This window comes from Nyctereutes procyonoides, unplaced genomic scaffold (assembly GCF_905146905.1).
Source record: "Nyctereutes procyonoides isolate TBG_1078 unplaced genomic scaffold, NYPRO_anot_genome, whole genome shotgun sequence".
Lineage (NCBI taxonomy): Eukaryota > Metazoa > Chordata > Mammalia > Carnivora > Canidae > Nyctereutes > Nyctereutes procyonoides.
The window spans coordinates 30,775,208-30,798,453 of NW_026575043.1; the positions used below are offsets into that span (position 1 = coordinate 30,775,208).

At 37.3% G+C, this 23,246-nt stretch overlaps 1 protein-coding gene across 16 annotated transcripts in view; it reads right to left on the reverse strand.

The window, feature by feature from the left end:
* Positions 1-23,246, reverse strand: part of PCDH15 (protocadherin related 15) — a 739,593-nt gene that overhangs the window by 23,014 nt on the left and 693,333 nt on the right. For all 16 annotated transcript variants that reach the window (XM_055322636.1, XM_055322635.1, XM_055322634.1 and 13 more), the window contains 2 exons: positions 8,862-9,038; positions 1,766-1,984 (listed from right to left, as the gene is read on the reverse strand). In XM_055322636.1, the coding sequence (XP_055178611.1) occupies positions 1,766-1,984; positions 8,862-9,038 (396 nt within the window). The remainder of the gene's footprint in view (positions 1-1,765; positions 1,985-8,861; positions 9,039-23,246) is intronic.

The window sequence follows — 23,246 nt, forward strand, 5'->3', positions numbered from 1 at the left end:
TTTGTTGTTGTTGTTGTTGTTTTGTTTTGTTTTGTTTTGTTTTTCACTTCTGCCCCTTACTTTTCCATGTACAATGAATTTCACAACCAAATGTTAATATGAATGAATAGCCATCCATTCTGGTCTAATTCACAAGCAGAGTACAAAAGTACGAAAGTTAGATTTTTTAAGTATTAGAATGTTACTTTGAAACATGAGCAGTGCAAAACTCATTTTGCTTCATTCTGTTAGTCTACAAAAAGCAGCAACTAAAATGGATTCATTGACTGTTGAGCTGATTGCTGAACTTAATTGTTTAAAATAATTAAATCCATCTACAAAATGTTTAAAGGCTAAGCACCTTAGTGGTTTGTTAAATTTCAGACCACTGAGAGTATAACATCCCGGATGCTTTAATTTTGATCCCTGCATTATGTGCCAAATATAAGAAGTCTCCTCCTTGATGTTGTTGTGAGCAGGATTGATTTGAGAAGTATGGCAATGAACAAGAGTAATTGTAGTGTAGATTATCTTTAACATGAAAATTAATACTGGCTTGATGGCTTAATAATTTAAAAGCATTTGCCCACTCTTAGGTTTGTTCATAGGCTTTAGATTTGGTGTATCAACTGATTTGTTATGGATACTTCAGATTCCGATATATCACACTAAATATTGGATTTGCAACTTTGCTATTGCTTTTATGATGAAAAATATTCCTATTGCATCTTCATACTGTTCAATGTTTAGGTTCAAATTTCTTGCCTTGTTGAATTCCAAAGAAAATTCTGTGTTAGAGAACAAAGAACAGTTTAAGAATACATAAGTGCTATTTCAGTGCTTTCCTTGTGGGAGTTTCAAATGAGAGGGACAGTTCTATGATCATTTCTTACTCTCTGTTCTGTCAAGTAATTTGTATGATTTATAATCACTGCCTGTTATTAATTTGCATTTTATGGCACCCTTAGGGCTGACCTCTCTTCTTAACTGATTCCACAACTGTTTTCACCAATCATGATCAACTGGGATATATTTTAAATGTCTAGTCTTCTAAAACAAAGGCTCCCCAGGTTCCCCACACCTAGTGTCAAATAGAGAATAGCAATGAAATTCCTTCAAATACAGAGGCTAAAATTAGCTATGGTTACTTAACTACTTTGAAGGATCTACATAAGACAAATATCAATATTTTAAGTTGAGGTATTGGCCTGTAGGAACAACGAAAATGTAAGGCCTTCACAGCCAGGATATCCTGTCCTATGTTACAACATAGGTCCTAGTAGGACTATCCAGGAAGGAAGAAACCTCATGGAAAATCACAGATGGCACAGTACGATTTTTAGATGATTTTACCAACACCGATCATTTACACAGATGCAAATTTAACAGCCCGGATAAAATGCTGTTGTGACAGTGTACTTAGGTTGCACACCATCCTCTAGACAGGGCATATCTGCATGTGGCATTCCCCTGCAGATGATGCTTCCCTAAGATCCCTATTACTTTTTTTCCTGAGGCTCCAAACCTGATGAAGAGCATGAACCTGGCCACAAGAGCTTACCTGATGGTCCCATCAGATGAGAACCGATCAGAAGAACGGGAACATTGAGTAATTGGTGGAATATGTTGGAAGTTCATTTTATTTTCCCTTAAAGGAGGGCCATTTAATGCAAAGAGGATATAGCAGTCCTCAAAAGATACACACCATTTCGGTTCTACAACTACAAAACCATGTCACTGGGGGTGGCCTTTTGATGAGGCTATTTTCCAATCAAGGAATACTTACTGTCTGTAGCTGACCAGAACAACCAAAATGGCAGGAATACAGCAGAGGATGATGATGAAGGCAAGCGCCAGCAAGGCCCCTTCTGTGTAGCCCAGACTTTCTCCTCGTTTTTTAATGCTGGTCACTGCCTCTGGAGTCCGGATCTCCAAAATGCGTCCTCCTTCCCCGTAATGCGGCTGAAAGTCTTTATTGATATCAAGTAGTTTGCCATCCAAAAATCTTTATTGTTGGATAAATAGTCAAATCAGTGACGTTAACATACAAAAAGTTTTTTAAAGATAATTTTGTAGTATCTTTTAGTATTTTCTTGAAAATATTTTTGCAAAATATGAAACATATTTCAAAGGATAATTTTATAATATCTTGTTATGATTTTTATTAAATGTTTAATATTTAAAAAATAAATTTGTCCTAACTTATAATATTTTCTGTAATTGAAATACAAGCTGAGTCAGTCTTATGAATATATAAAAAATATATAAAAAGCAAGAGCAATAAAAAGCAACAAACGGCCACCTATCTACACATATCAAAGATATTAATAACGACTCTTACCTAAATATGCTCACAGACTTGAAAAAAATAATTATCAACATCATCAAACTTAACATCACTATGTTGAAATCACTTACGTTATTAAGTTATTTGGGTGAATAAGTATTCTAAATTACATATAGCATAGTTGAAAATTATATCGTGCATTTTGTCTGCTTGGGTCCCCAGAATAATCCTGCAGAACAGAACATTATAATGCTAGTTTGCTGCAGGCCATAAAGCTACACAGTTAGGGTCACAAATCTGAGACACCGACCCAGGCTTTAGGCTCAAAAGTCTCCGTTTGTCTTATATGTGGATGCTCTGAGATCCCAAACCAAAATGACATTTATGGGCAAAAGGTGAACAAAGTAAAAGGTGTTTCCTGCCTAGAAAGAGAAGACAGTATAAATGACACAAAGAGCAAATCAGTCAGGAGGACAGGAATTAGGCAATTTAACCAAACAGTTCTTGCAAGCCCTTCCCCTAAATAATGTAGTTCCTACATTACGGGCATTATACTGGGGTAGAGGGGATAATTAAGGAATAACTGTTATTTAATTTTATTGGACTGAATGATTTTGTTACACATAACTATTATTTTAGAAATCGATTGCATAATATAAATCACCACACTTACACTGAAAATGTGAAAAACACAAGGAAATGGGGAAGAGACGATTTTAAATGGCCCCAAATTTCACCATCCTATGATAACAAAGAGCACCACGCTCATGTATCTTACAGTCCATTTTATCCCTTTTGACATTTAAAATTTTAATTTTCTGACTGATCACGTTGACTTTCTATCCACTGCACAGGGTGCCTAGCTTCCTCATAGAAAAATTAAAGAGGTAACAGATACCAGATACGAATTCTAGCAGCTTGTCTATTCAACATTGCATTTAAGAGACCCAATGGAGGGGAAAAAAAAAAAAAAAGAGAGAAAGAGAGATAGACCCAATGGCTCAGATAACTGAATTTTAGTTTGAGGGGAAGCACATGTTTTTACTCAAGTTTTCATATGATAATGTAAGACAGGATTTTTGTCCTATTTCTTATTTTTTACAAATATTATTTTGTAGATATAAAATATACTTTTATAGCAACCTTCCTAAGTTATTTTTAGGCATGTTAAAAAATATAATAAAGATTTAGCTGTTGTTTCCAAGTGCTAGAATCGAATGGTACAACATTTTGTTTGAATTGTTTATCAGATAGAGTAAGAAGTTCCAGATAAAGTACAGATTAAGAGGTTATGTTGCAAGAAGACACTATTAGAAACTGGGAAGAATCTGAAGTAGAGGAAGATCGTTAGTTTGGTGGAAAGAATCCACCCAAAGCCTGCGGAATCCTCTAGACAAACCACACTTCTACAGGATTCTTGCATTTGACATCCTCCCACCCAGGGGAAGATTTGTTAGTCTTGTTACACTACGAGAACTCCGTTATTTCGATATTTATTTTGGTTTATTTTCAACTTTGGTAAATGTCGTCACTGTTTCCTGCAAGAGTTGATTGCTTTGAACCCATACTTCCTCTAGAATATCCTTCTTTTTGCTTTCTCCACACAGAAGAGTTTACCAAGGTAAAAATTCCTAAGACATAATAAGTTTCCTTAAAAAAAATTGTGGATTTGACTCCTATCACCTTTTACCATTTTATCGTGGATATGGGAGGTCTAAGGCTTATCTGATTTTTTGTTTCTTTATAATCGAGTCACTTTTGTGTTTCAATGGTATTAAAACATATTCAGATACCTTTCAATGACACATGACGACATTTTCATTGATTTTGTCTGGGAAAGTAATGGAATCTTTTCATTACATTTTTGGTTTATGTTTCTGTGGTAACGACTACAGTGTTTTACCTCAGAGACACCGGACAATTGTCAGGTTGTATCTTCATTGTTTTTTAAATTTATTTTGATCTCTTTTATAATTCGTATCTTTTTTTTTTCTTTTCCTTAATGTGCCCTGCGGTTATGCATAACTTTATACTGTCCATTTGTTTTTCAGATGTTTTCTCTGAATTTCAGGCAAGTTTGGAGGTTTTCCACCCCAAGGTGGAAAAAGTGGCCTCAGACCTTTAGGCTTTTGTTTTATACTTTCTCTGATTTGGGGACAGAGCTAGCTTCCACGTAGATCTTGGGAATTTGAAAGAAGCTTTATAAGAACTTGGTATTCAGATTCTGTTTTAAAGTATAAATGTGTTCTTATACACTGTATTATAAATGCAGTTTGTAGAGTATCCAGGATTTTCCTACCTTCTCCGTTACTCATTTGCCTTCTGGACAGACAATATTAAACAGGCTGAATGTACAAAAAAGTGCATGAGCTAAAACTGTCTTTGTTTTTTTAAACAAATATTTAGTTAAGTTCTATTTTAAAGTAATATCGTCTGTTTCTGTTGAGGGTGCAGAAAGCCATAAGAGCCTGTGGCTCCCATGCTGATGACAAAAAAGTCAGATAGATAATCATAAAATAACTTTTTTTTGCACATAAAATGCCAAATTCTAAACAGTGAGTTTCCTCCACAGGGAGAGGAGACCATGCATTGTTTCACCTTTCACAGAACAAGGTAAAGGTGGCTGCCAAAAAAAAAGAAAAGAAAAGAAAAATAAAAAGAAAAAGAAATGAGCTATTTTTTTTTAAGGATTGTATTCATTCATTAGAGAGTCAGAGAGAGAGAGAGAAAGAAAACACAAGTGGGGTACTAGACATGCAGAGGAAGAAGCAGACTCCCTGCTGAGCAGGGAGCCTGATGTGGGGCTGGATCCTAGGATCCTGAGATCATGACCTGAGCTGAAGGCAGATGCTCAACAGACTGAGCCACCCAGGTGCCTGGAAGTGAGTTAAAATTTTCATAAATATTTAGAAGATAAATATGCACCAACATTTAACATTAGCATAAGAGACCCATGCACACAAGAGGGGCTGGCATTGTACTCCCTTGCAAACTGTTTTCCAAGGACCTCCATAAGGTAACCTAGAGACAAGGCCGGAGACAAAAGAGGCATCCCCTTCTAGTGCATGGTTATAGGGAGCAAGCAGCTCTGGCTGGGGCACCCTGCACTTCTCCCATCCTGTATCTCCGACAGAGCAAGGGCCTTAAGTCACAGAAGGAGGGGGGAGGAAGGATCCCAAGCCCTAGGGGTCAGGCTAAGCCCACTCTTCTGCTTCTGGGGAGTAGGTGTAAGCAAATACCCACCTTGGTGCCTCTCCACCCTGAGAGAGGAACCAAGCAGTAAGGGAGAGAGTCTACCCTCCTTCAGGGTAGACCCTCTACAGGATGCAGAGAGGCCCCCAGTGGCACAGGCTCCCAGGGCCTGCGAAGAGATAGAGCAGTGAAGCCAGACAAGACACAGCCCAGATGCTGGGACATCAGACAGACTTTGATACAGTTCCGCTTAGTACTTCACAGAAGCCAGCAGAAAGCAACAAACATGCTTGAAGTGATGGGAAGTTCAATAAAGTGGGAGAAACAGTAAGAAGAACCAAATGGAAATGGAAGACTTTGTTTTAAAAAAGAGAGAAAGATGAAGAGTTCCTTTAATGAGCACATCAACAGGCTAACAGATAAATCCGTGAACTTGAAACCAAGGCAACAGCAATTATCTGAGGTAAAGCACAAAGAGAGAAGAGGGCGAGAAGAGGAGGAGGACGAGGATAGGGAGCATCCAGAAACTTGGAGAAAAAAGAATTTTAATTAGAGTTCCAGAATGAGAAGAAAGAGAATATAGGTTCCAAGAAATATTTGAAAAGATACGGTCTAAGGATATTCCAGAAATGGGAACAATGTTAAAAAAAAAAAAAAAACTAAACCAAATGCAGATTCAAGAAACTCGAAGAACCACAAGTAGAATGAAAGCAGGATAACAGTAACGTATATTTACTGCAAAAAATCGAAGTGATTCAGATAACCGAAGACAACAAAAATCAAAATACCCATAACCTTACAAAACAAAATAAGTAATGTCATTTTAGTGATTCTAGTCTTCTCCGGCATTTATAAACTTTAAAGTAACATTTTGAAATAGTTACATCGGTTTTTAAAAGTCAAAGTGAACTCTTTGGGGAGAATATGTTGTCGTTTGTTCCTAATTCTTTGGCCAGAGAATTCCAACATCTCAGAAGCTTAGGTTTTAGGATCAAGGGAAGTTGAAAGAATAATCCTATTTCCATTGGTCTGGGCATTAAGGGATCATCTCAATGTTCTAGTATATTTGTTCAGTGTTAAAAACTAATAGTTTTCATAACTACAGGAGAGATAATATCAGTGCATTATGAGCCTTGGATTATGAAATATATCTATATAAATTCATTATGGAATGTTTCAAGGAACCATTCTATGGCTTAGATTACTATATTAATTAATAATTAATAACATATTAGACATATTATTATAGTGTCTTTCAGCTATTAGCTCGAGCTGCTAAGGGAAAGCTTTAATACTTCATGGTCGTTCCATCCTCTCATCAATACAGAAAATTTTGACTTATAGTTATTTTCTATTTTTCCCTTCTTTCCTGGCTATAATAGTTATTCAACTGAATTTCTATCCTTACTCTTTACAGTATAATCTAGGTTTGGGAAACTTGTTTATTTTATTTTTTTAAAGATTTTATTTATTCATCCATGAAAGACACAGAGAGAGGCAGAGGGAGAAACAGGCTCCCTGCAGGGACCCCGATGTGGGACTCGATCCAGAACCCTGGGATCACGCCCTGAGCCAAGGGCAGATGCTCAACCACTGAGCCACCCAGGCGTCCCAGGAAAACTTGTTTGGAATGAGCGATGTTTATCTTGTACTTCCCATGTCAGTTGAAAACCAACTGGCTTCGGTTTCCAAACTGTTTCCCTCTAAAATGTTTACATGTGCAATTCTCTTTAAAGCTATGCTAACAGCCTAAAGAAAACAGATGTTTTTATAGGTAGGAAAAACACCCTACATTCAAACAACCTAACATCATATTTAAAAGTAAGACCAATGTTTGTAAAAATACACCTTGTGTTTAAGATAAATGTTAATGACAGTTCAATAGAATATATGTAGTTTCTAAATGATTGTAAAATTAATACAATATGCAAAAGTTGGCTTGGTAGATCTAAAATGCTGCTTCATTTGGAGGTTGGTTGTGGAATTTGAGAGGAAGTCACTACTCCGTCATCTCTACTTTCCACTGTGATTAACATACTATTTGCCTATGGGCCAAATGTCTATTAAATTTAAGTTGATGAATAACATACTTAATAAGTATGGCTCTTTTATAGTTAAATTGCTATTAAATCACTATTTCATTGTTGCTAAAATAGCAGCAGTGAAATTTTGTTGAAGAACAGCTTTAATTAAATTCAGAACAGAACAGACTGAATTCAGAATGTGTGTTTTTCTTTTCTTTTTCAAGATTTTATTTATTTATTCATGAGAGACAGAGACAGAGACAGAGATAAAGAGAGATGCAGAGACAGAAGCAAGCCCCATGCAGGGAGCCTGACGTGGGACTCAATCCCGGGTCTCCAGGATCTCCAGGATCATGCCCTGGGCTGAAGGCGGCGCTAAACTGCTGAGCCACCCGGGCTGCCCAGAATGTATGTGTTTTAATAAATAAACGGGTAGATAGATATTTGCTAAATACGTAAATGCAGCCACATATGGAAATATATTTAAATTAGAATATGTATATATTTATTTAGTGCTCTTTAGTGTGTGTGTGTATATATATATATATATATATATATATACCAAGAAAAACTAACATCTGAAATTATGGATTCAGGTACATCTATATGCACCAATACCAATAAATATTTAGAATATATACATACATTTATATATCAATATATACTGTTTAAGTAAAAATGTATTTCGATTTAAATAAGAATTGCAGTCCAACAGTCTGGTGGACACTAGGTGTCAGCAGAGCAAAGCTGAAACTAACAACAACAAAGCGCTCTAAGTGTTCTAAATAATTTGTGAGAGAGAGAATAAATAGCAGCGTTTTGCTTAGAATTCTGCATTTTCTTTATTTTTAGGATTTGTGACTCAATTATTCAAATTCGCCAGAAATGAAATAAATAGATGGAATACAGACTGAGGTGGAAGGGGTTGTCCCTTCTGTCCCCCCACTGCCAAGTCAAGGGAGAAAAAGATACTAATTTTTGCTGATTCAATAAAACCTAGAGGCAAGAAGCTAGATTTATTCTTAAAATTCATGCCTACCGACACTGTCACGGGCAAACTGCCACTTGCAGAAGGATTCAGTGCTTTCCACCTTCTGATGGCTGGGGTGTGGGAGCAGGAGTAGAGGTCATCTCTATGGTGTGAGGCCATCTCTAGGGACTGCATCTTGCTCATAATGGACCTTCTGACCTCCAAAGTCACTCTCGCCCATACCTGGGCCTGAAAACCTGTAAGCATGAGGACCCTGGGTGCTGTCTCTGGTTTTCCTGCTCACACTTCACTTTCAACAACAATTTGGTGGGTTTTAAACTTAAAGATCAAGATCATCTATAGGTGATATTGTCACCAGAAAGCTGTTAGAGACCATAAAACAACTTACTTAAAAAGCTCATTTCTGTCGATGGCTCTGTTGGTTTGGGGGTCGATTGCGTAGACAGTCAGGTCACATTTGGTGTAATCTTCTAGAGAAAAGGCATCCCCATGCCTGCGAGCACCAATGGACTCCACCACCACCTTGGCACCAGGGATTTGCTCCTGAACATAGCGATCCAAAATCCTATAAATCAAACAAAGTACAAACATGACATTCTGACGGGATTCCTGGGGGAAAAAATCACTCTCAACTTGAAATGACATTTAGTAAATGAAAAATGATGACAGCCTGGTTTTTGCTAATGTTTACTGACTATGAACAAATTTGAAAAAAATTCTCTATCGTTTTTCAGCATTTAACTTCCGATGATGCTAGAAACTGAATAAGGTAGAAAGAGGTCATCAGCCATGTCCTGTTTGAATCTAGACTTTTTGAATTTATGATACCATTTGAGCTTTACATGTCTCATGGGAACTGCCAAGTATATTGTATAAATGGTGCAATTTACAGGAGCCACGGGTCTTAAGAACTCTTGAGTTCACATGGTTGATGTTATAAATTCAACATTCCACCAGATTCTGCAAGACATGGCACATAGCTGTACATAAAGGTCCAGGACTAGGATACTTGTTTCCCTGAGGGTATAAAGACTCTTAGAGCTTGACAGCAATGAGAGAATGCAGAGGTGGTTTGCAAAGGCAGGTTTACCAGGTTAAGAGAAACATCACATGCAAATCTCAGAAGCTATTTTGTTGAATACAAACAACTAAAAGACCTATCTTTTGGCATAAAATCAATGCTATTCAACAGAAAAGACAGAAACAATGTTAACCTATAGGTAATTTTCTGGAAAATACTTTTTTTTTTTCTGATTGCATGATTTGATTTTAATTGGAACTACAAGTATTCCCATGTTAAGTGTCTGTGGTCTCTATTGCCACAAATGACAATTTCCTTAATGTCTTTTCCTTATTAAAAACTTTATATTAAGTTTATATCTATATGTAGATTAACATCAGAATGTATATTATTAAATATTTATAGACATTCAAATGTAAATGAATTGATTTTAATAACTCTGCATGGCAAGTATTTTAAAATCCATCTATAGATTGGACACTCCATTTGGAGTTCCCCTTGTGAGGCCCTTTTCAAGGGGTGGGGGGCAGGAGGCACAATATCATCTAATGTCCTTGGAAATAGCTTTTACTTCAGAGGCCAAAACTGACCTGCTTTCTGCTCTTTTAAAAAAAAGTTTTCCTGTAAGGTGCTGGTGGGTGCTTGGCCCTTGTCAGAAGAGCAGCACTGATACTGAGCCTTGGGAAGTGGTGGTGCCATTGGGCGCAGTTGTGTGGTGCGCACACCGGGGGACACGACCAATGGTAGTGAAGGGCTCTGTCTGTTTGCTTTTATTTTCTTTTTAGTTGTTTTGTCTGTTTGCTTTTAAGTGGATATGGACCAGCAGAGTCAAAGTCCCTCTCATTAAAGTACTATTCATTCTCTTCCTTTTCTCACCAGCTCACACCCACGGGTCTGTGTGCCTGACAGTGTCTTTTTCTGATGAGATCTTTGCTGAAGAATGAAGAAAAGAAGAATGCATTTTTCCCAGAACCTGAAGAGAATGGCTGCAGGAGGAGACAAGAATGTGGAACAGTGTTCTGTCCGTGTTTTAGGATTCTTTTTCTGAGAGACTTATGCTCCCTTAACAACAACAAAAAAAAAAAAAGAAAAAGAAAAAAAGAAAAAAAAAAGAGAGAGAGAAAGAAAGAAGAAAGAGAGAAAGAAAGAAAGCAAAAGAAAGAGAGAAAGAAAGAAAGAAAGAAAGAAAGAAAGAAAGAAAGAAAGAAGAAAGAAAGAAAGACCTGGGAATCAAACCCCATTACACTCTTGACAGTTCAGTTGGTACAGGCATGAATGATTGTGGTAAAGAACACAGATGTTTGGCTTCAGCTTTCCGCTCCTTTACTTATGAAATGCAAAATCTGAGACCAGTAAGAAGCCTCCAAGGCTCAGTCTCCTTAACCACAAAATGAGGAAATCATCTGCCACGAAGGATGATTGTGTGCAATAAATGCACTAATGCTTGTTGTCAAATCTCCACACAGTTTTGAGAACACAGTTGCTGCTCCATTAAAGATGATTATGTTTATTATTAATTTGGCTTAAATGTTTGCATTAATAAACTCCTCCCCAGCCTCTAATTCATTCAAGACATTTAATGATATTGTGGAATCGTAAAGAAAGCAGATTTCTCACCAGTAATATCAGTACACAAATCAAAAACTAAATACGAGCACACTGTTAAATATATGGCAGAAGGTGGCTATCTGTCCCAGGACCAGATTTTAATAATTTATGACTGCTGCGGTGCATTTACACATTGATTAAGCATGTTCCAAGGAAATCGTTTATATGTGCATAAACTACGTTTCCCTACAATGCAGTAACCTGTCTATTGAGCTTGTGTGTTTTTTTTTTTCCCTGTATTTCTCGGAATATTGCAGAATCATGCATGACTAAGACTTCAAATGTGGAATGAAATATAGCTGTATTAATTCCTTTATCATGTCAGGGAATCGTAAACTAATGAAGTCTAAAAATGCGTTATGTCATTTAAAACATGTAGCAGTGTCTTCTCCCTGAATTAATTCTTTTCTTTAAAAATTAAGAGATCTTCTGAAATGAAACATCTCTTATGATAAAGAAAAAGGTATCCAAACTTGAATGCCTTCCTTATCTTTTCTAAGATAAATATATGTTAAATTAAATTTGAACTGTTTAAAACGGGAACATTTTAGCTCTTTAGCCTTGCTCTTCAAATGTACATGGTTACGCTGGTGCTTCCTAAAGGTTTCCGAGCTCACGATTTTTTTTTTAAATATGGCTTTCTAGTCCCTTATTTTGAACTGCCTCATAAAAAGTAGTACCGATGTTTAAATTGCCTTTATGTTTATGTTCTGCTTTAAATTATTGTACGTCAAACCAATTCATACATATGGTTTGGAACCAAGTGTCCTGAGAATTTACTACATGTAAATTCATTAAGAACAAATTATTTGCACACTACCATACAGACACATACGTATACAGAGAGAACGTTGTTTATGTGTAATATCTGTATTGTGCATTTCTCCCTATATCAAGGGAGATGTCTGCAATGATATTTATATAGTGTTACTAATGCTTAGGTCTCGGTCATGTGATTTTGAGTGTGCCATAAAAAAGTTAATGAAAACTTTCCTCTTTATATTACATCACTTGAATTTCCTATAATGGGCATAAGAAAACCATGTAGTCATATTTTTAAAAACTCTTCAGCTTCCTATTTCCACTTCCCCAACTTCTTAAAAAAATCTTTTTTTTTTTTAATTTATTTCTTCATTTGAAAGAGAGAGAAAGAGAGAAAAGGAGGAAGGGGGAGGGACAGAGAGCGGAGAGTGGGCGAACCTCAAGCAGACTCCGTGCTAAGCACAGAGCCCGACTCAAGGCTTGATCTCACCACCCTGAGACCACAACCTGAGCTGAAACCAACAGTCAGAAGCTTAACCAACTGTGCCACTCAAGGCCCCCCCCCAAAAAAAATATTTGCCTAAATTTTCAGAGTTTAAAAATATAAAAGATTAAGTTGGAATCATAATTCGTATTTATTTATTTATTTATTTATTTATTTATTTATTTAATTTAATTTATTTATTGGAATCATAGTTTTTAAATAAATTTATAGCAACACTCAGGTAAGTGGTAAGTGGAAATATTCATTCAATCATTCATTTATTTTCATTCTTTCATTCCATAGATATTTATTGAATACACACTCTGGTGCAGGCACTCTTCTAGACACATGGAATATATCAGTGAGCAAACCCACAATCTCCGACATCACAGAACTTGCTTTCTAACTGAGCAAGATAGACAAGATAATAAAATAATAGAATTGGTTAAGAAACGTTGCCATGTGAGCAGACTCCGAGGAGACAGTGAATAAGGTGGACATTACCGGCAGGAGCCTTCCAAGAAGAGGAAATGGCTAATGCCCTGTGTGAAGTGCCAGGTGTACAAGTGTGGCTGGAGCAGAGAAGCTGTGGGGGCAGATCACACAGGGCCTTGTAAAGGCTGGACAGGCGTTACCTTTTGTTCTGAGTAAAACCAGGATCCATTGCTGGAGTTTCAACATGGAAGTAATGTGTGTGACCTTACATGTAACAGAAGCACACTGGCCGCTGGGTGGTGAACCATCTGCAGTGAGGCCAAGAGTAGAATGGGGGAAACAAGCTAGGGAAAGACTTTATGGAGACGAAGAACTTACTACATGCCCAGTCAACTCAATAACTCAGAGGAAGAAAAGACACAACAGAATCCCTGATTATTAGCCACGCAAGAACCACATAGCCAAGGATTAATATCTACATATTATTAATATGCCTGGCGACATATGCAAGAGGTATGAATCTTTTAAAACCAGATCAATACATGCAATGCTTAACTGCAGAAACACTTCCAGTAATTATCTAGTTGACCTAGAGAGGCTCTGACCTTTTGTGGTTGTTCATTTTGGAATAAGTCAATGTTTATGGATTATTCTTTGTTTAAAGAAAAGCATAAAGGAAAGACTAGAGCTCAGAGGTCAATTTCTGATGCTTCATTATTTCCCTTGAAGTGTCGACCTAGGCACAGAGGGTTCTTGAAAGAGGGTCCCACTTTTTTCAGAGTGCCGGCTGCTTCTTTCAGTTGCCTTTTGTATTGCACGTGGAGCACAGACCCCTTCTCTGCATCATCCTGTACCATCTGGGCTGTTTCCTTACAAAGTCCAGTATTTCGTGTATGAGGAAAAGTTATGGTGGCAGTGGTATAACCAGAGCCTTATACGGCAGGCTATTAAAGCTGCCTGACACCTCAAGAGAACTGGGATTTATGCATAGCCACCAGGTACTATGTGATGATACAGTCTGCTGGTACTTTAGGTCTATAATGTGGAGAACAATGCACTCAACTGCAAAAATCAAAACAGCGAGAGAGAGGTATTTATTGAAATACGATATTCTGAGGGAGACCCCGCAGGCCTGTGGGTTTTCCACCGTGGCCCGCACAGGTCTACCCCTGGCACATGAGCTGGGCCGTCATGTTTTCCTCAGACTACTCACACAGTGGCTGCTTATCCCTAGAACAGTCCTGTTCTCAAAACCAGCTGAACCTCAACCAGTCCTCTCCAGCTGACACCCTATAGGACATCCTGTCCTCTGTCCCCAGGGTCCTTGGGAGACTTCCATGCCTGGCACTTTCAAATAAGAGCTTCCGTGAACAGTGCTCTGCTTTCCTCCCACAAATTTTGGTCACCTGCCCTCCCCCTCCCTCTGGTGCTTTATAGAAGAAAGGTTTCAGAGATGGGCTGATATCACATTTTAGGAAAAGAAATCTAGGGCTCTGTTTTAGATTGGAAGGGGATGGGGCCTCTGTTTTATAATGTCCTGATTGCTCAGTGGTTTCATACCTGCCATCAAGCACACACTGTTTGGCATCTCTAAAGAAATAATACTATGTGGACACTGAACAGGGAAATACACTAAAGTATGTTGGCTACTTCCGTCCCTAGAAATAGGGAGGAGAGGTCAGACAACAGCCCCATGTACAGGTGGCAGTGCTGGATTTTATGGCAGCTCTTTGCTCCTGGACAACAGCAAGACGTCCTCCAGCTAGCTGTGTTCCTGGAAACCATTTGTTGCACAACCATCCTTCTCTAAGCCGTGGGGGAAAGCCAGGCACAGATCCTCCGAATTTCCATTCTTTGCCTCAGACATGATCAGCAGATGAACAGTTTTGTCCCAATGGATCAATCAAACAAACCAACAAACATTCTTGTTAACCAAATATCGGTTGAGCTTTGCGCCTTCCTTCAAGTTTCTGGATTCCGAACCATCCACTCAGCCTCTAACAGTGGACAGGCCTCAAGGCCGCTCCCAGAATACCTGATGCTGGGGTAAGACATGCTCTGATCTGGGTCCACAGACCTGTCACCCTATTGGCCTGCAGTGGTTTTTTTCCTACCCTTGCTCATGCCCCCAAAGAAAGGCTTTTTCTTCCAAACCTTTGTGTCCTGTGGAACCTCTGGGTCAGATCATCCTACTGCAATGGTTCTCCTCCCTCGTCTCTTATGTCCTCTCTCTGCCCTTAGAACAGTCCTCAGAAATACAAGTTTCTCTTCCGAATCCAGATTTGTTTTTACTTGACACACAGGTAGACAGCTAAAGGAGATGGCTTCTCTCACTCCTCTGTAGTCTTATGCAATGAGTGCGTATTACCAGCCAACGTGGGTGATATGCAAAGAATTTTTAGCAAACTACACTAGACAAATGATTACCCATGATCCCCTTTCCTGGACCTGCTAGGTCCGCGGTGAAACAGCCATGAGGCCCCACATTTCCAATTGCATTGGCTGCTTCTCTCTCACTTAAGACACAGGGACTCGCATCAGCACTGCTTAATTATAATTTAAAACTGTTCGAACCAGCTACAAAATAACACACTAAAGCTTCTTCTGCCACCAACAATGACAAACAATGATGCGCACGGCCTAAGCAAGCCCCCCGCCGCCCACTGTGGTCATGAGCCGTCATCCTATAGGCTGTGTCCTGATGGCACGTGGAAGCCCAGCTCTCTGAGGGCCAGTTATTTCCATGACAGACTGTGCTATCCACACCACAAGACTTGTACTGAGTCCTCATCATATACACGAAAAGAAGGCATCGACGACAAAGGCATTATCACCCCCATGACCCATGTGGACTTTGTTGGGTCTTGGCTGCAGGGCATTCCTTTCTCCCCATACAACCCTCCTGATTTCAGTGGAGGCATTAGCCTGGTGCCCACCACGCACCGCTGAGGTGAATCAGGGCTCCTGTCCTGCCTCATCCTGCCCAAACTGGACTGCCGGGGACTCAGGCCAGGCCACTTTCTCTCTGGAGTTTGTTTCTGGAGTTGAAGATGACCCCGGAGTGTAAAATGGGTGGAACTCCCTCACTGATGACCTCCGTGCTCCTCAGCCTGATGGCACCCACCATCTACTCGCTCCTGCAGTCCTTGCTTCCCTGGCCCTGCACCTGCCTTTGGTCTTGACCTTTCCTTAGCGGGTGTTCCTTCCTCTTACATACACTGTCAGCTCAATAGCTTCCAGTGCAGTTCCCTCCACGGCCTGAAGCCTCAGCCCACCGCCAAGGTGTACTGCAAGGTGTACTGCACATGTCTCATTTTCCTAGTCCTGGTCTAAGTCATCCTGCTAGCCTCTCTCTGTCATTTCACTAGACCTGTAATTTGCTTTCTGCCTAAAGTTGCCAGGTTGCCCATTAGAGAGTTTCAAAAAAGAACATGCATTCTGGAAAAATGTGGTCATTTATATTTGCCTTGACTCTAAGTTCTTGGGAGCAACATAGCAACTTCAAATACAAATAGTATAAAGAAATGTATAGCAGAATAGTACTTTTTCTTAAATATTATTTATTTATTCATTCATGAGAGACAGAGAGAGAGAGGCAGAGACATAGGCAGAGGGAGAAGCAGGCTCCATGCAGGGAGACTGACTTGGGACTTGATCCCGGGTCTCCAGGATCACACCCTGGGCTGAAGGCGGCGCTAAACTGCTGAGCCACCCGGGCTGCCCTGAATAGTATTTGATTATAACAAACTTTCTCCAAAGAAAGGATAGTCTTTGATCTTCTAAGAACCAAATATAGTGCAAATGAATTAATATAATAGTTACAGTCATTAACCAAAACCTAAATTTTTATTTGGGGTTTATTGTTCTACTTTAGTTTAAAAGATCCGTTATGTACTCACAATACTTAGTAATATGTTACTATGCCACCTCTAGAAAAATTTTCAAAAACTGTAAAGTTCTAAATATAATTAATATGTACATTTTAGATGCATATAAATATACATTGTATATTTAATACAATATGTATTTATATGCATATGTAATATGTATACATATACAATACATGCATATAATATGTACTCCTATGTATTTATATAAAATAAATACCTATGTATTTGCATAAAATATGTTTAAGTGTGTTATATATGTGTATTTGTATATAATTTGTTTTATACACATATAAATTTTTTGTGAAAATACATGTATATAAAACATTTTTTGCGACACCACATTAATTCATTAAAATTTAAACTAGTTTATAATTTAAACTGGTAAAAGTTTATTTAAATAGCTTTTTACAATAATGTCGGGTAAATTAACTCATTTTACAATAAATATTGAAAGGCATATTTAACAGATTTTTTTTTTATTGTGCAAATAGCTTTTTCCTTTAAATCGCGAATTGAAGTCACTGATCATGAACCGGCTCACTTAACTTATTCTCAAGCCAAGTTTTTTTGGTAGATGACCCTAAATTTTAATTTACAACATCACTTTATCCAGTTACCTATATGCACCTCTTCAGTGAGTTTCAACTAGACATTGCATCATAAAAAAATTAAGTGTGGAGGCTTACAGAAATAGCTTTGTAGCTGAAGTAGGTATTTACTTATGGTTGATTTACCTTTTAGTTTTTACACTAAAATTATTGCAGCAGTCATCTTCTCAATTACTCATTTGGGCGAAGAAGCCAACCTAAAGCTACCATTTCAAGAAGAAAATTTCTGTGTGAGGGAGCAGCCCACACCCAAGAAAGGATGCACTGGATTTTTTAATTCAGTTTCCCTCTTAAGAAGCCTTGTAAAGAGGGAGTGGTTAGGAACCCAGTCTGCTGCTGCCTTTGGATGGAGATTCAAATTAAACCTCTACCACTTGCTATCTGTGTCTTTGTGGACATTACTACTTCTCAAAGCCTTAGGGAGCTCATCTGTACAACGGGGAAAGTAATCAGACCTGCCATAAAGCGATCTACGAGAAGTTAATTAGCATCCACTAAGGGCACAAAACCCAACAAGTTGGAAAGAGCACGCCACAAAGATGAGTTTTTTGTTGTGGTCCTTACAGAAACTCCCCTCATTTTCTGATTGCAAACTCCATTCAGCCTTTTGTTGAAGTAAATGGATTGCATTTAACTAGCAGCATCATAGGGACTCCATCCCACATACTTGTCAGAGGTTTTCAGAAGCCTGGCTCAAGAACCCCCAGGCACTACAGATGGCTGCAGGGACTCAACACAAGCTTTCCTGATATGCCTGTTAATACAGACCCTCAGAGACCCCCACCGAGACCACTCCCAGGTAACATTTTAAGAACATGGGACACTTTGTACATCACACTCTGTACGTCCTATGATGTCCTTGGATATGGACATTCCCTTCCAATCTGGCATTTCAGTCAGAAATGGTTTTGTCTTTACACCAGAAGTGTTGTTATTTTCTGTTTTCAATTTTGTAACTTTTTTTGTTTGTTGGTTTGTTTGTTTGTTTGTTTTATCCTTGGTTTGGTTCTTTCACTCTGGCCCTAACATGATGAAAACCAAGTTCAGGACTCCTCTGGTGATTCTGTATGGCTTGGTCACATCATCCCTGTGATAGTCTCATTCTTGACACTTATTTTTTTTTCTATTCTGTTTGCTTTATTTTAAGACTCATGTTAATATATATTACTTTGTTTTATTGTATGCATCACTGTAAAATGCTTGAAATTCTCTATTCAAATAGATGGAACATTAAAAATAATTGTATTTAGCATAGAATACAATTTAGATATAAATGAAAGTATCTAAAATCGCTGCTGATATAAATTGAATTTTCTTATTTGGACTTTGGTTGAAAAAAAAAACTTTGGTTGAATTTATTTTTCACGTTAAAAAAAAAGTTGCACCATACAGAGAGGTAAATTGTGCACGAATTGGATAAAGTTAAGAGAAGAACCGTCTGTGTAATTAAGAGAATAGAGGAATTGGCTCTTGCTCATCAGATGTCGGAACTGAGTGGGTGCACAAGGAAATGATCTATTACCTTGTACCACAGGTTGGGTCTGATTATAAAAAAATAATGAGCTGTTTGGGGCACCTGAGTGGCTCCATCAGTTAAGTGTCCCACTCTTGATCTTAACTCAGGTCTTGATCTCAGGGTTGTGAGTTCAAGCCCCATGCTGGGCTCCACACTGGGTGTAGGGCCTACTTGAAAAAAAAAAAAAAAGTAAGCTGTTCTATTAGGTGAAATTTCTGCACCATGAAACTTAAAAGAATATGATAGAAAGAAGAATTTTGAAAGGAACAAATGCCCACTATGAATTTTGAAAAGCTTTATAAAGCAACAGTGACTCATGTTTTAATGGAGTCACACATAATGATCTTTCACCCTACCTCCACATTCTACTTCTATTTGGTGCAAGCAAAATCTCTGAAAAAGAAAATGAACTGAATGGTGTGATATTTTCCCATTTGTGATATGGGAAAAGTAAAACAGAGGCTATGGCATTCTACTTGTTTCTACTTCTCTCTCCAGTCTCCCCAGTTGTTTTTCCAAAGATTTTTTGGATGAAAAGATAAGTACAATAGGAAGCTGGAAAATGCCTTTCTTCATAGATTTTGTGAATGGATTTTACTTTTGGAGTATAAAAAGCACTTTCCTCAAATCACAGGATAGACTATAGCTCTGTATAAATTAACTTTGTCTTTTATTAACTTCCATTTAACTTTTTAAATTAACTTTAAACTGTATTAATAAGTACCCATCTATCTATCATGTCACAAATCATAAGTTAAAATAAGAATATTAGAGCTAATATGCTGGTATCTTCATTATAATTGTCTTATAAATTAAATTGATTTCTCCCTCAATCAAAATCTAGTCTTCAAGCTTGCTATTTTCTTTCTTTCTTTCTTTTATTTGAGAGAGAGAGAGAGAGAGAGAGAGAGAGCATGAAGGAGAGGGAGAAGCCTACTACCTGCTGAGCAGGGAGCATGATGCAGAACTCAGTCCCAGGACCCTGGGATCATGTCCTGAGCCAAAGGCAGACACTTAACTGAATCATGCAGGTGCCCAGTTCAAATATTTCAAGCATTATTTTAAAATAAAAGTAAAATTAAAACATCCCCAATGGAATTACAGGACATATTTTATTTGCTTTGGCTTTTTTTCATAGTTTCCAAAGGTTTGAGTAAAAAAAAAAAAAAAAAAAAAAAAAAGAAAGAAAGAAAGAAAGAAAGAAAGAAAGAAAAAGAAAAAAAAAGATAAAAGGAGAAAAAAATACTGATTCTGCCAAAATGTATCATGTAAATTTTACAATTAAGCCCATTTTTTTTGTAAATGCATATTGCTGAGAAAAATGGGAGAGTGGCACAATTACATATTTAAATTTTTCTAGATTACATGTACCAGATGGCGAATATTAACTGAGAAAGTCGATTTATTATCCCTCGGTACTTTTAATTTTTCCCAACAGGAACTAATATGGTTTTCACTATAAATATTCTGAAATTGGTTAATGAATGAATGATGTGTATTCTGACCATTATAATACAAAACAAACCTATTGACAGCAGGACGCCAGCACACATCATTCTTTACTGAATTACTATACAATGGAATCTTAAGAAAAAGTAAGTCTAGTTGATAAGTCACTTGTTTTTGGTTAATTCTGCATGGAGGAAAATATACACATGACCCCTGAACACCACAGGTTTGAGGAGATCCACATATACATGGCATTTTTACAGGATAGTACCTTGAATGTACGTTTTCTTCTCTATGATTCTCTTACCAACATTTTCTTTTCTCTAAATCACTTCATCATAAGGATGTAGCATATAACACATATAACATATAAAATATGTGTTAATCAACTGTGTTATTGGTAAAGCTTCAGTCAACAGCAGGCTATTAGTAGTTAAGTTTCTGGTGAGTCAAAAGTTATACGTGGACTTTCAACAGTACAGCACCCCCGAGCTCTAGGTTGTTTGGGGTCAACTGTATATGAATTTGGAAAATCCATGTGATATGAAATTTAAAAATTAAGAATTTACCCTAATATATCTGAAAGCTATTATCAGAAACAAAACACCAAGTCCTGTGAATTTGAGCCATTTTGACAGAAGTTTAATCTTTAGTGTAAATAACTTATTCACATTGTGTGATGATGGCATACCTCCAAATATTAACTAAGAGTTTAGACAAAATTGGACATTGTAATGCCCACAAATAGGACACCTGAAGTTAGAGTCATGGAGCAATCCTATTTGTAACTATGATTCCATGTGTTTAGCTCAATACTGACATATTGAGGATAATTTAAAAAATTTGCTATGACATGAAGTACAAACTGGACTTCAAATCTCTCTACTTTTCCACATTTCAAGGAATTAAGCATTAAAGATATTACTACAATGTGCATGAGTAACAACATGAGACACTATTTTGTAAAAAACTAATTGTATTCTGGGCTAGCTTCAATTCTGTAAAGAACTATGACTTCTTGCCACAAATAGAAAGTAAGTATTTGCTCTCGCAAAAAAGAGATTACTTCTCCTTCTCTGCCAAAATAAAGCCCCAAACAGTATTTCAGAAAAAAAATAGCAGAGGAATTTGCTTCGTGTTGAAACAAAGAATCACCAAAGTTTTGAATAAAACCAAATCATACTTATGCTTTTTTCAAGTAATAATGAATTATAAAATTCATATTGAATATTAAAAAGTAGAATTTCATTTTATGTTAAGTTAGTGTTTTATTTTTACTCCTGGTTTCAGTTTTTATAGCTATTACATACCTATTATAGAAGATGTTGTTTTGAGTTGTATATTAAGATGTCTATATTTCATTCTTTTAAAAATTAGATCATTTATGATGAGCTTCTGGTGATAACCTCCCCAATTTCAAACACACAACCTTTTCCTAAGTACACTTAAAATCAGTGTGTGATTGCCAAGTGTGAACTTACACCAAGTTCATTCAAAATAGAGCAGACAAGAAAGATGATGGGAACCAAATCTTGCTAAATAAAGTCAACGCTCACCAAGAACAGAATAACATTACTTTCTCACAGATTATGCTATCAAATTCGTCAGTGGCCAAATAAGAAAAATATTATTTTTATTTTTTCCATCAGCTCAGACCTCAAACCAAGGAGTCATTATTGCTTCTTGCTTTTGCTCATACATCTAATCCTTGACAAGTTTTAAAGGCTGTACCTGGAGAATATACCCTTGATCTAATCACCTCTCCTTGTGTCCACTGCTACCACCAGTCCAAACCACCAATGGCCTCTCCTTAGACCCCTGCTACAGACTCACAGCTGGTCACTCCATCTTCTACTCAACAACCTTTTAAAACTTAAGCTGGAACATTATTTCTCTGTGCAAAACTTCACAGGCAGTGTAGGCCAAAAGAAATATAATGCAAAAAATATATATATATATATATATAAATAAATAAATATATTAAAAATATATATATATAATGCAAGTCACATGAAAATTCAAAAATTTTAGTACCCATATTAAAAGATTAAAAACAAAACTGGTGAGATGAATTTTAATATATTTATTTAACTTAATGTATCCCAAAATTATCATATCAGCATATAATCCATCAAAAAATATTCATGATATTGTCTCTCTTTTGTGGGGGGGGAGGACTACCAATTCTTTTAAATCGGGTGTGTATTTTTATACTTAGATCACCTTCCATTTGCACCTGCCACACCTTTCAAGGACTCAGATGCCTGGTGGCTACTATACTGGACCATCAGCTCTAAGGACTTTGTGTCTCATATGGAGTAAGACGTTAAATCCTCCAGGTGGCCTGTGAGATCCTATATACTCATTTCCTATCTCGATAGGACAGCCATGCTCCTACAGCTGGGTTTTCACATCAGCAGTGTCCTCTCTCTGGGAAAACACACTCCCCACGTCACCCCCCCACCTCCCTCATCAGAGTAGCCACATGGGTCTCTCCCTTAATGTCTTTCTTCTTAGATTTCAGCTTATAAGAAGGCTTTTCTCAAAAAAAAAAAAAAAGGCTTTTCTCAGTCATCCCATATGAAACAGTACCTTTCTTCTATCATTTCATATTGCCACTTATATTTTTTTATTGCCCTCATATTATTATGTTATATATAAATAATGTTATATTTTTGTAAATATTTTAATAAAATTAATTAAATGTTTTAATTAAATAAATTAAATTTAAAAATAATTATTTTTATTTCCTGTTTCCCCCAACAGAATGTAAGCTCCAGGGGATCAGAGACTTTGCTCTGTTCACTGTTACATCTCCAGTGCTTGTTTACAACCAGTAACTACTTTTTATTTAATGAATAAATTTCCAGCTTCACATATGAATATTAGGACTTAAAGAGTTTAAGTGACTAGCCTGATACCTCCGAGCTGGTCACTGATGGGCCAGGCACTTGAGTCTAGGGTTCTCTGAACTCAAAAGGAATCCTGGGTAGGGGGGCA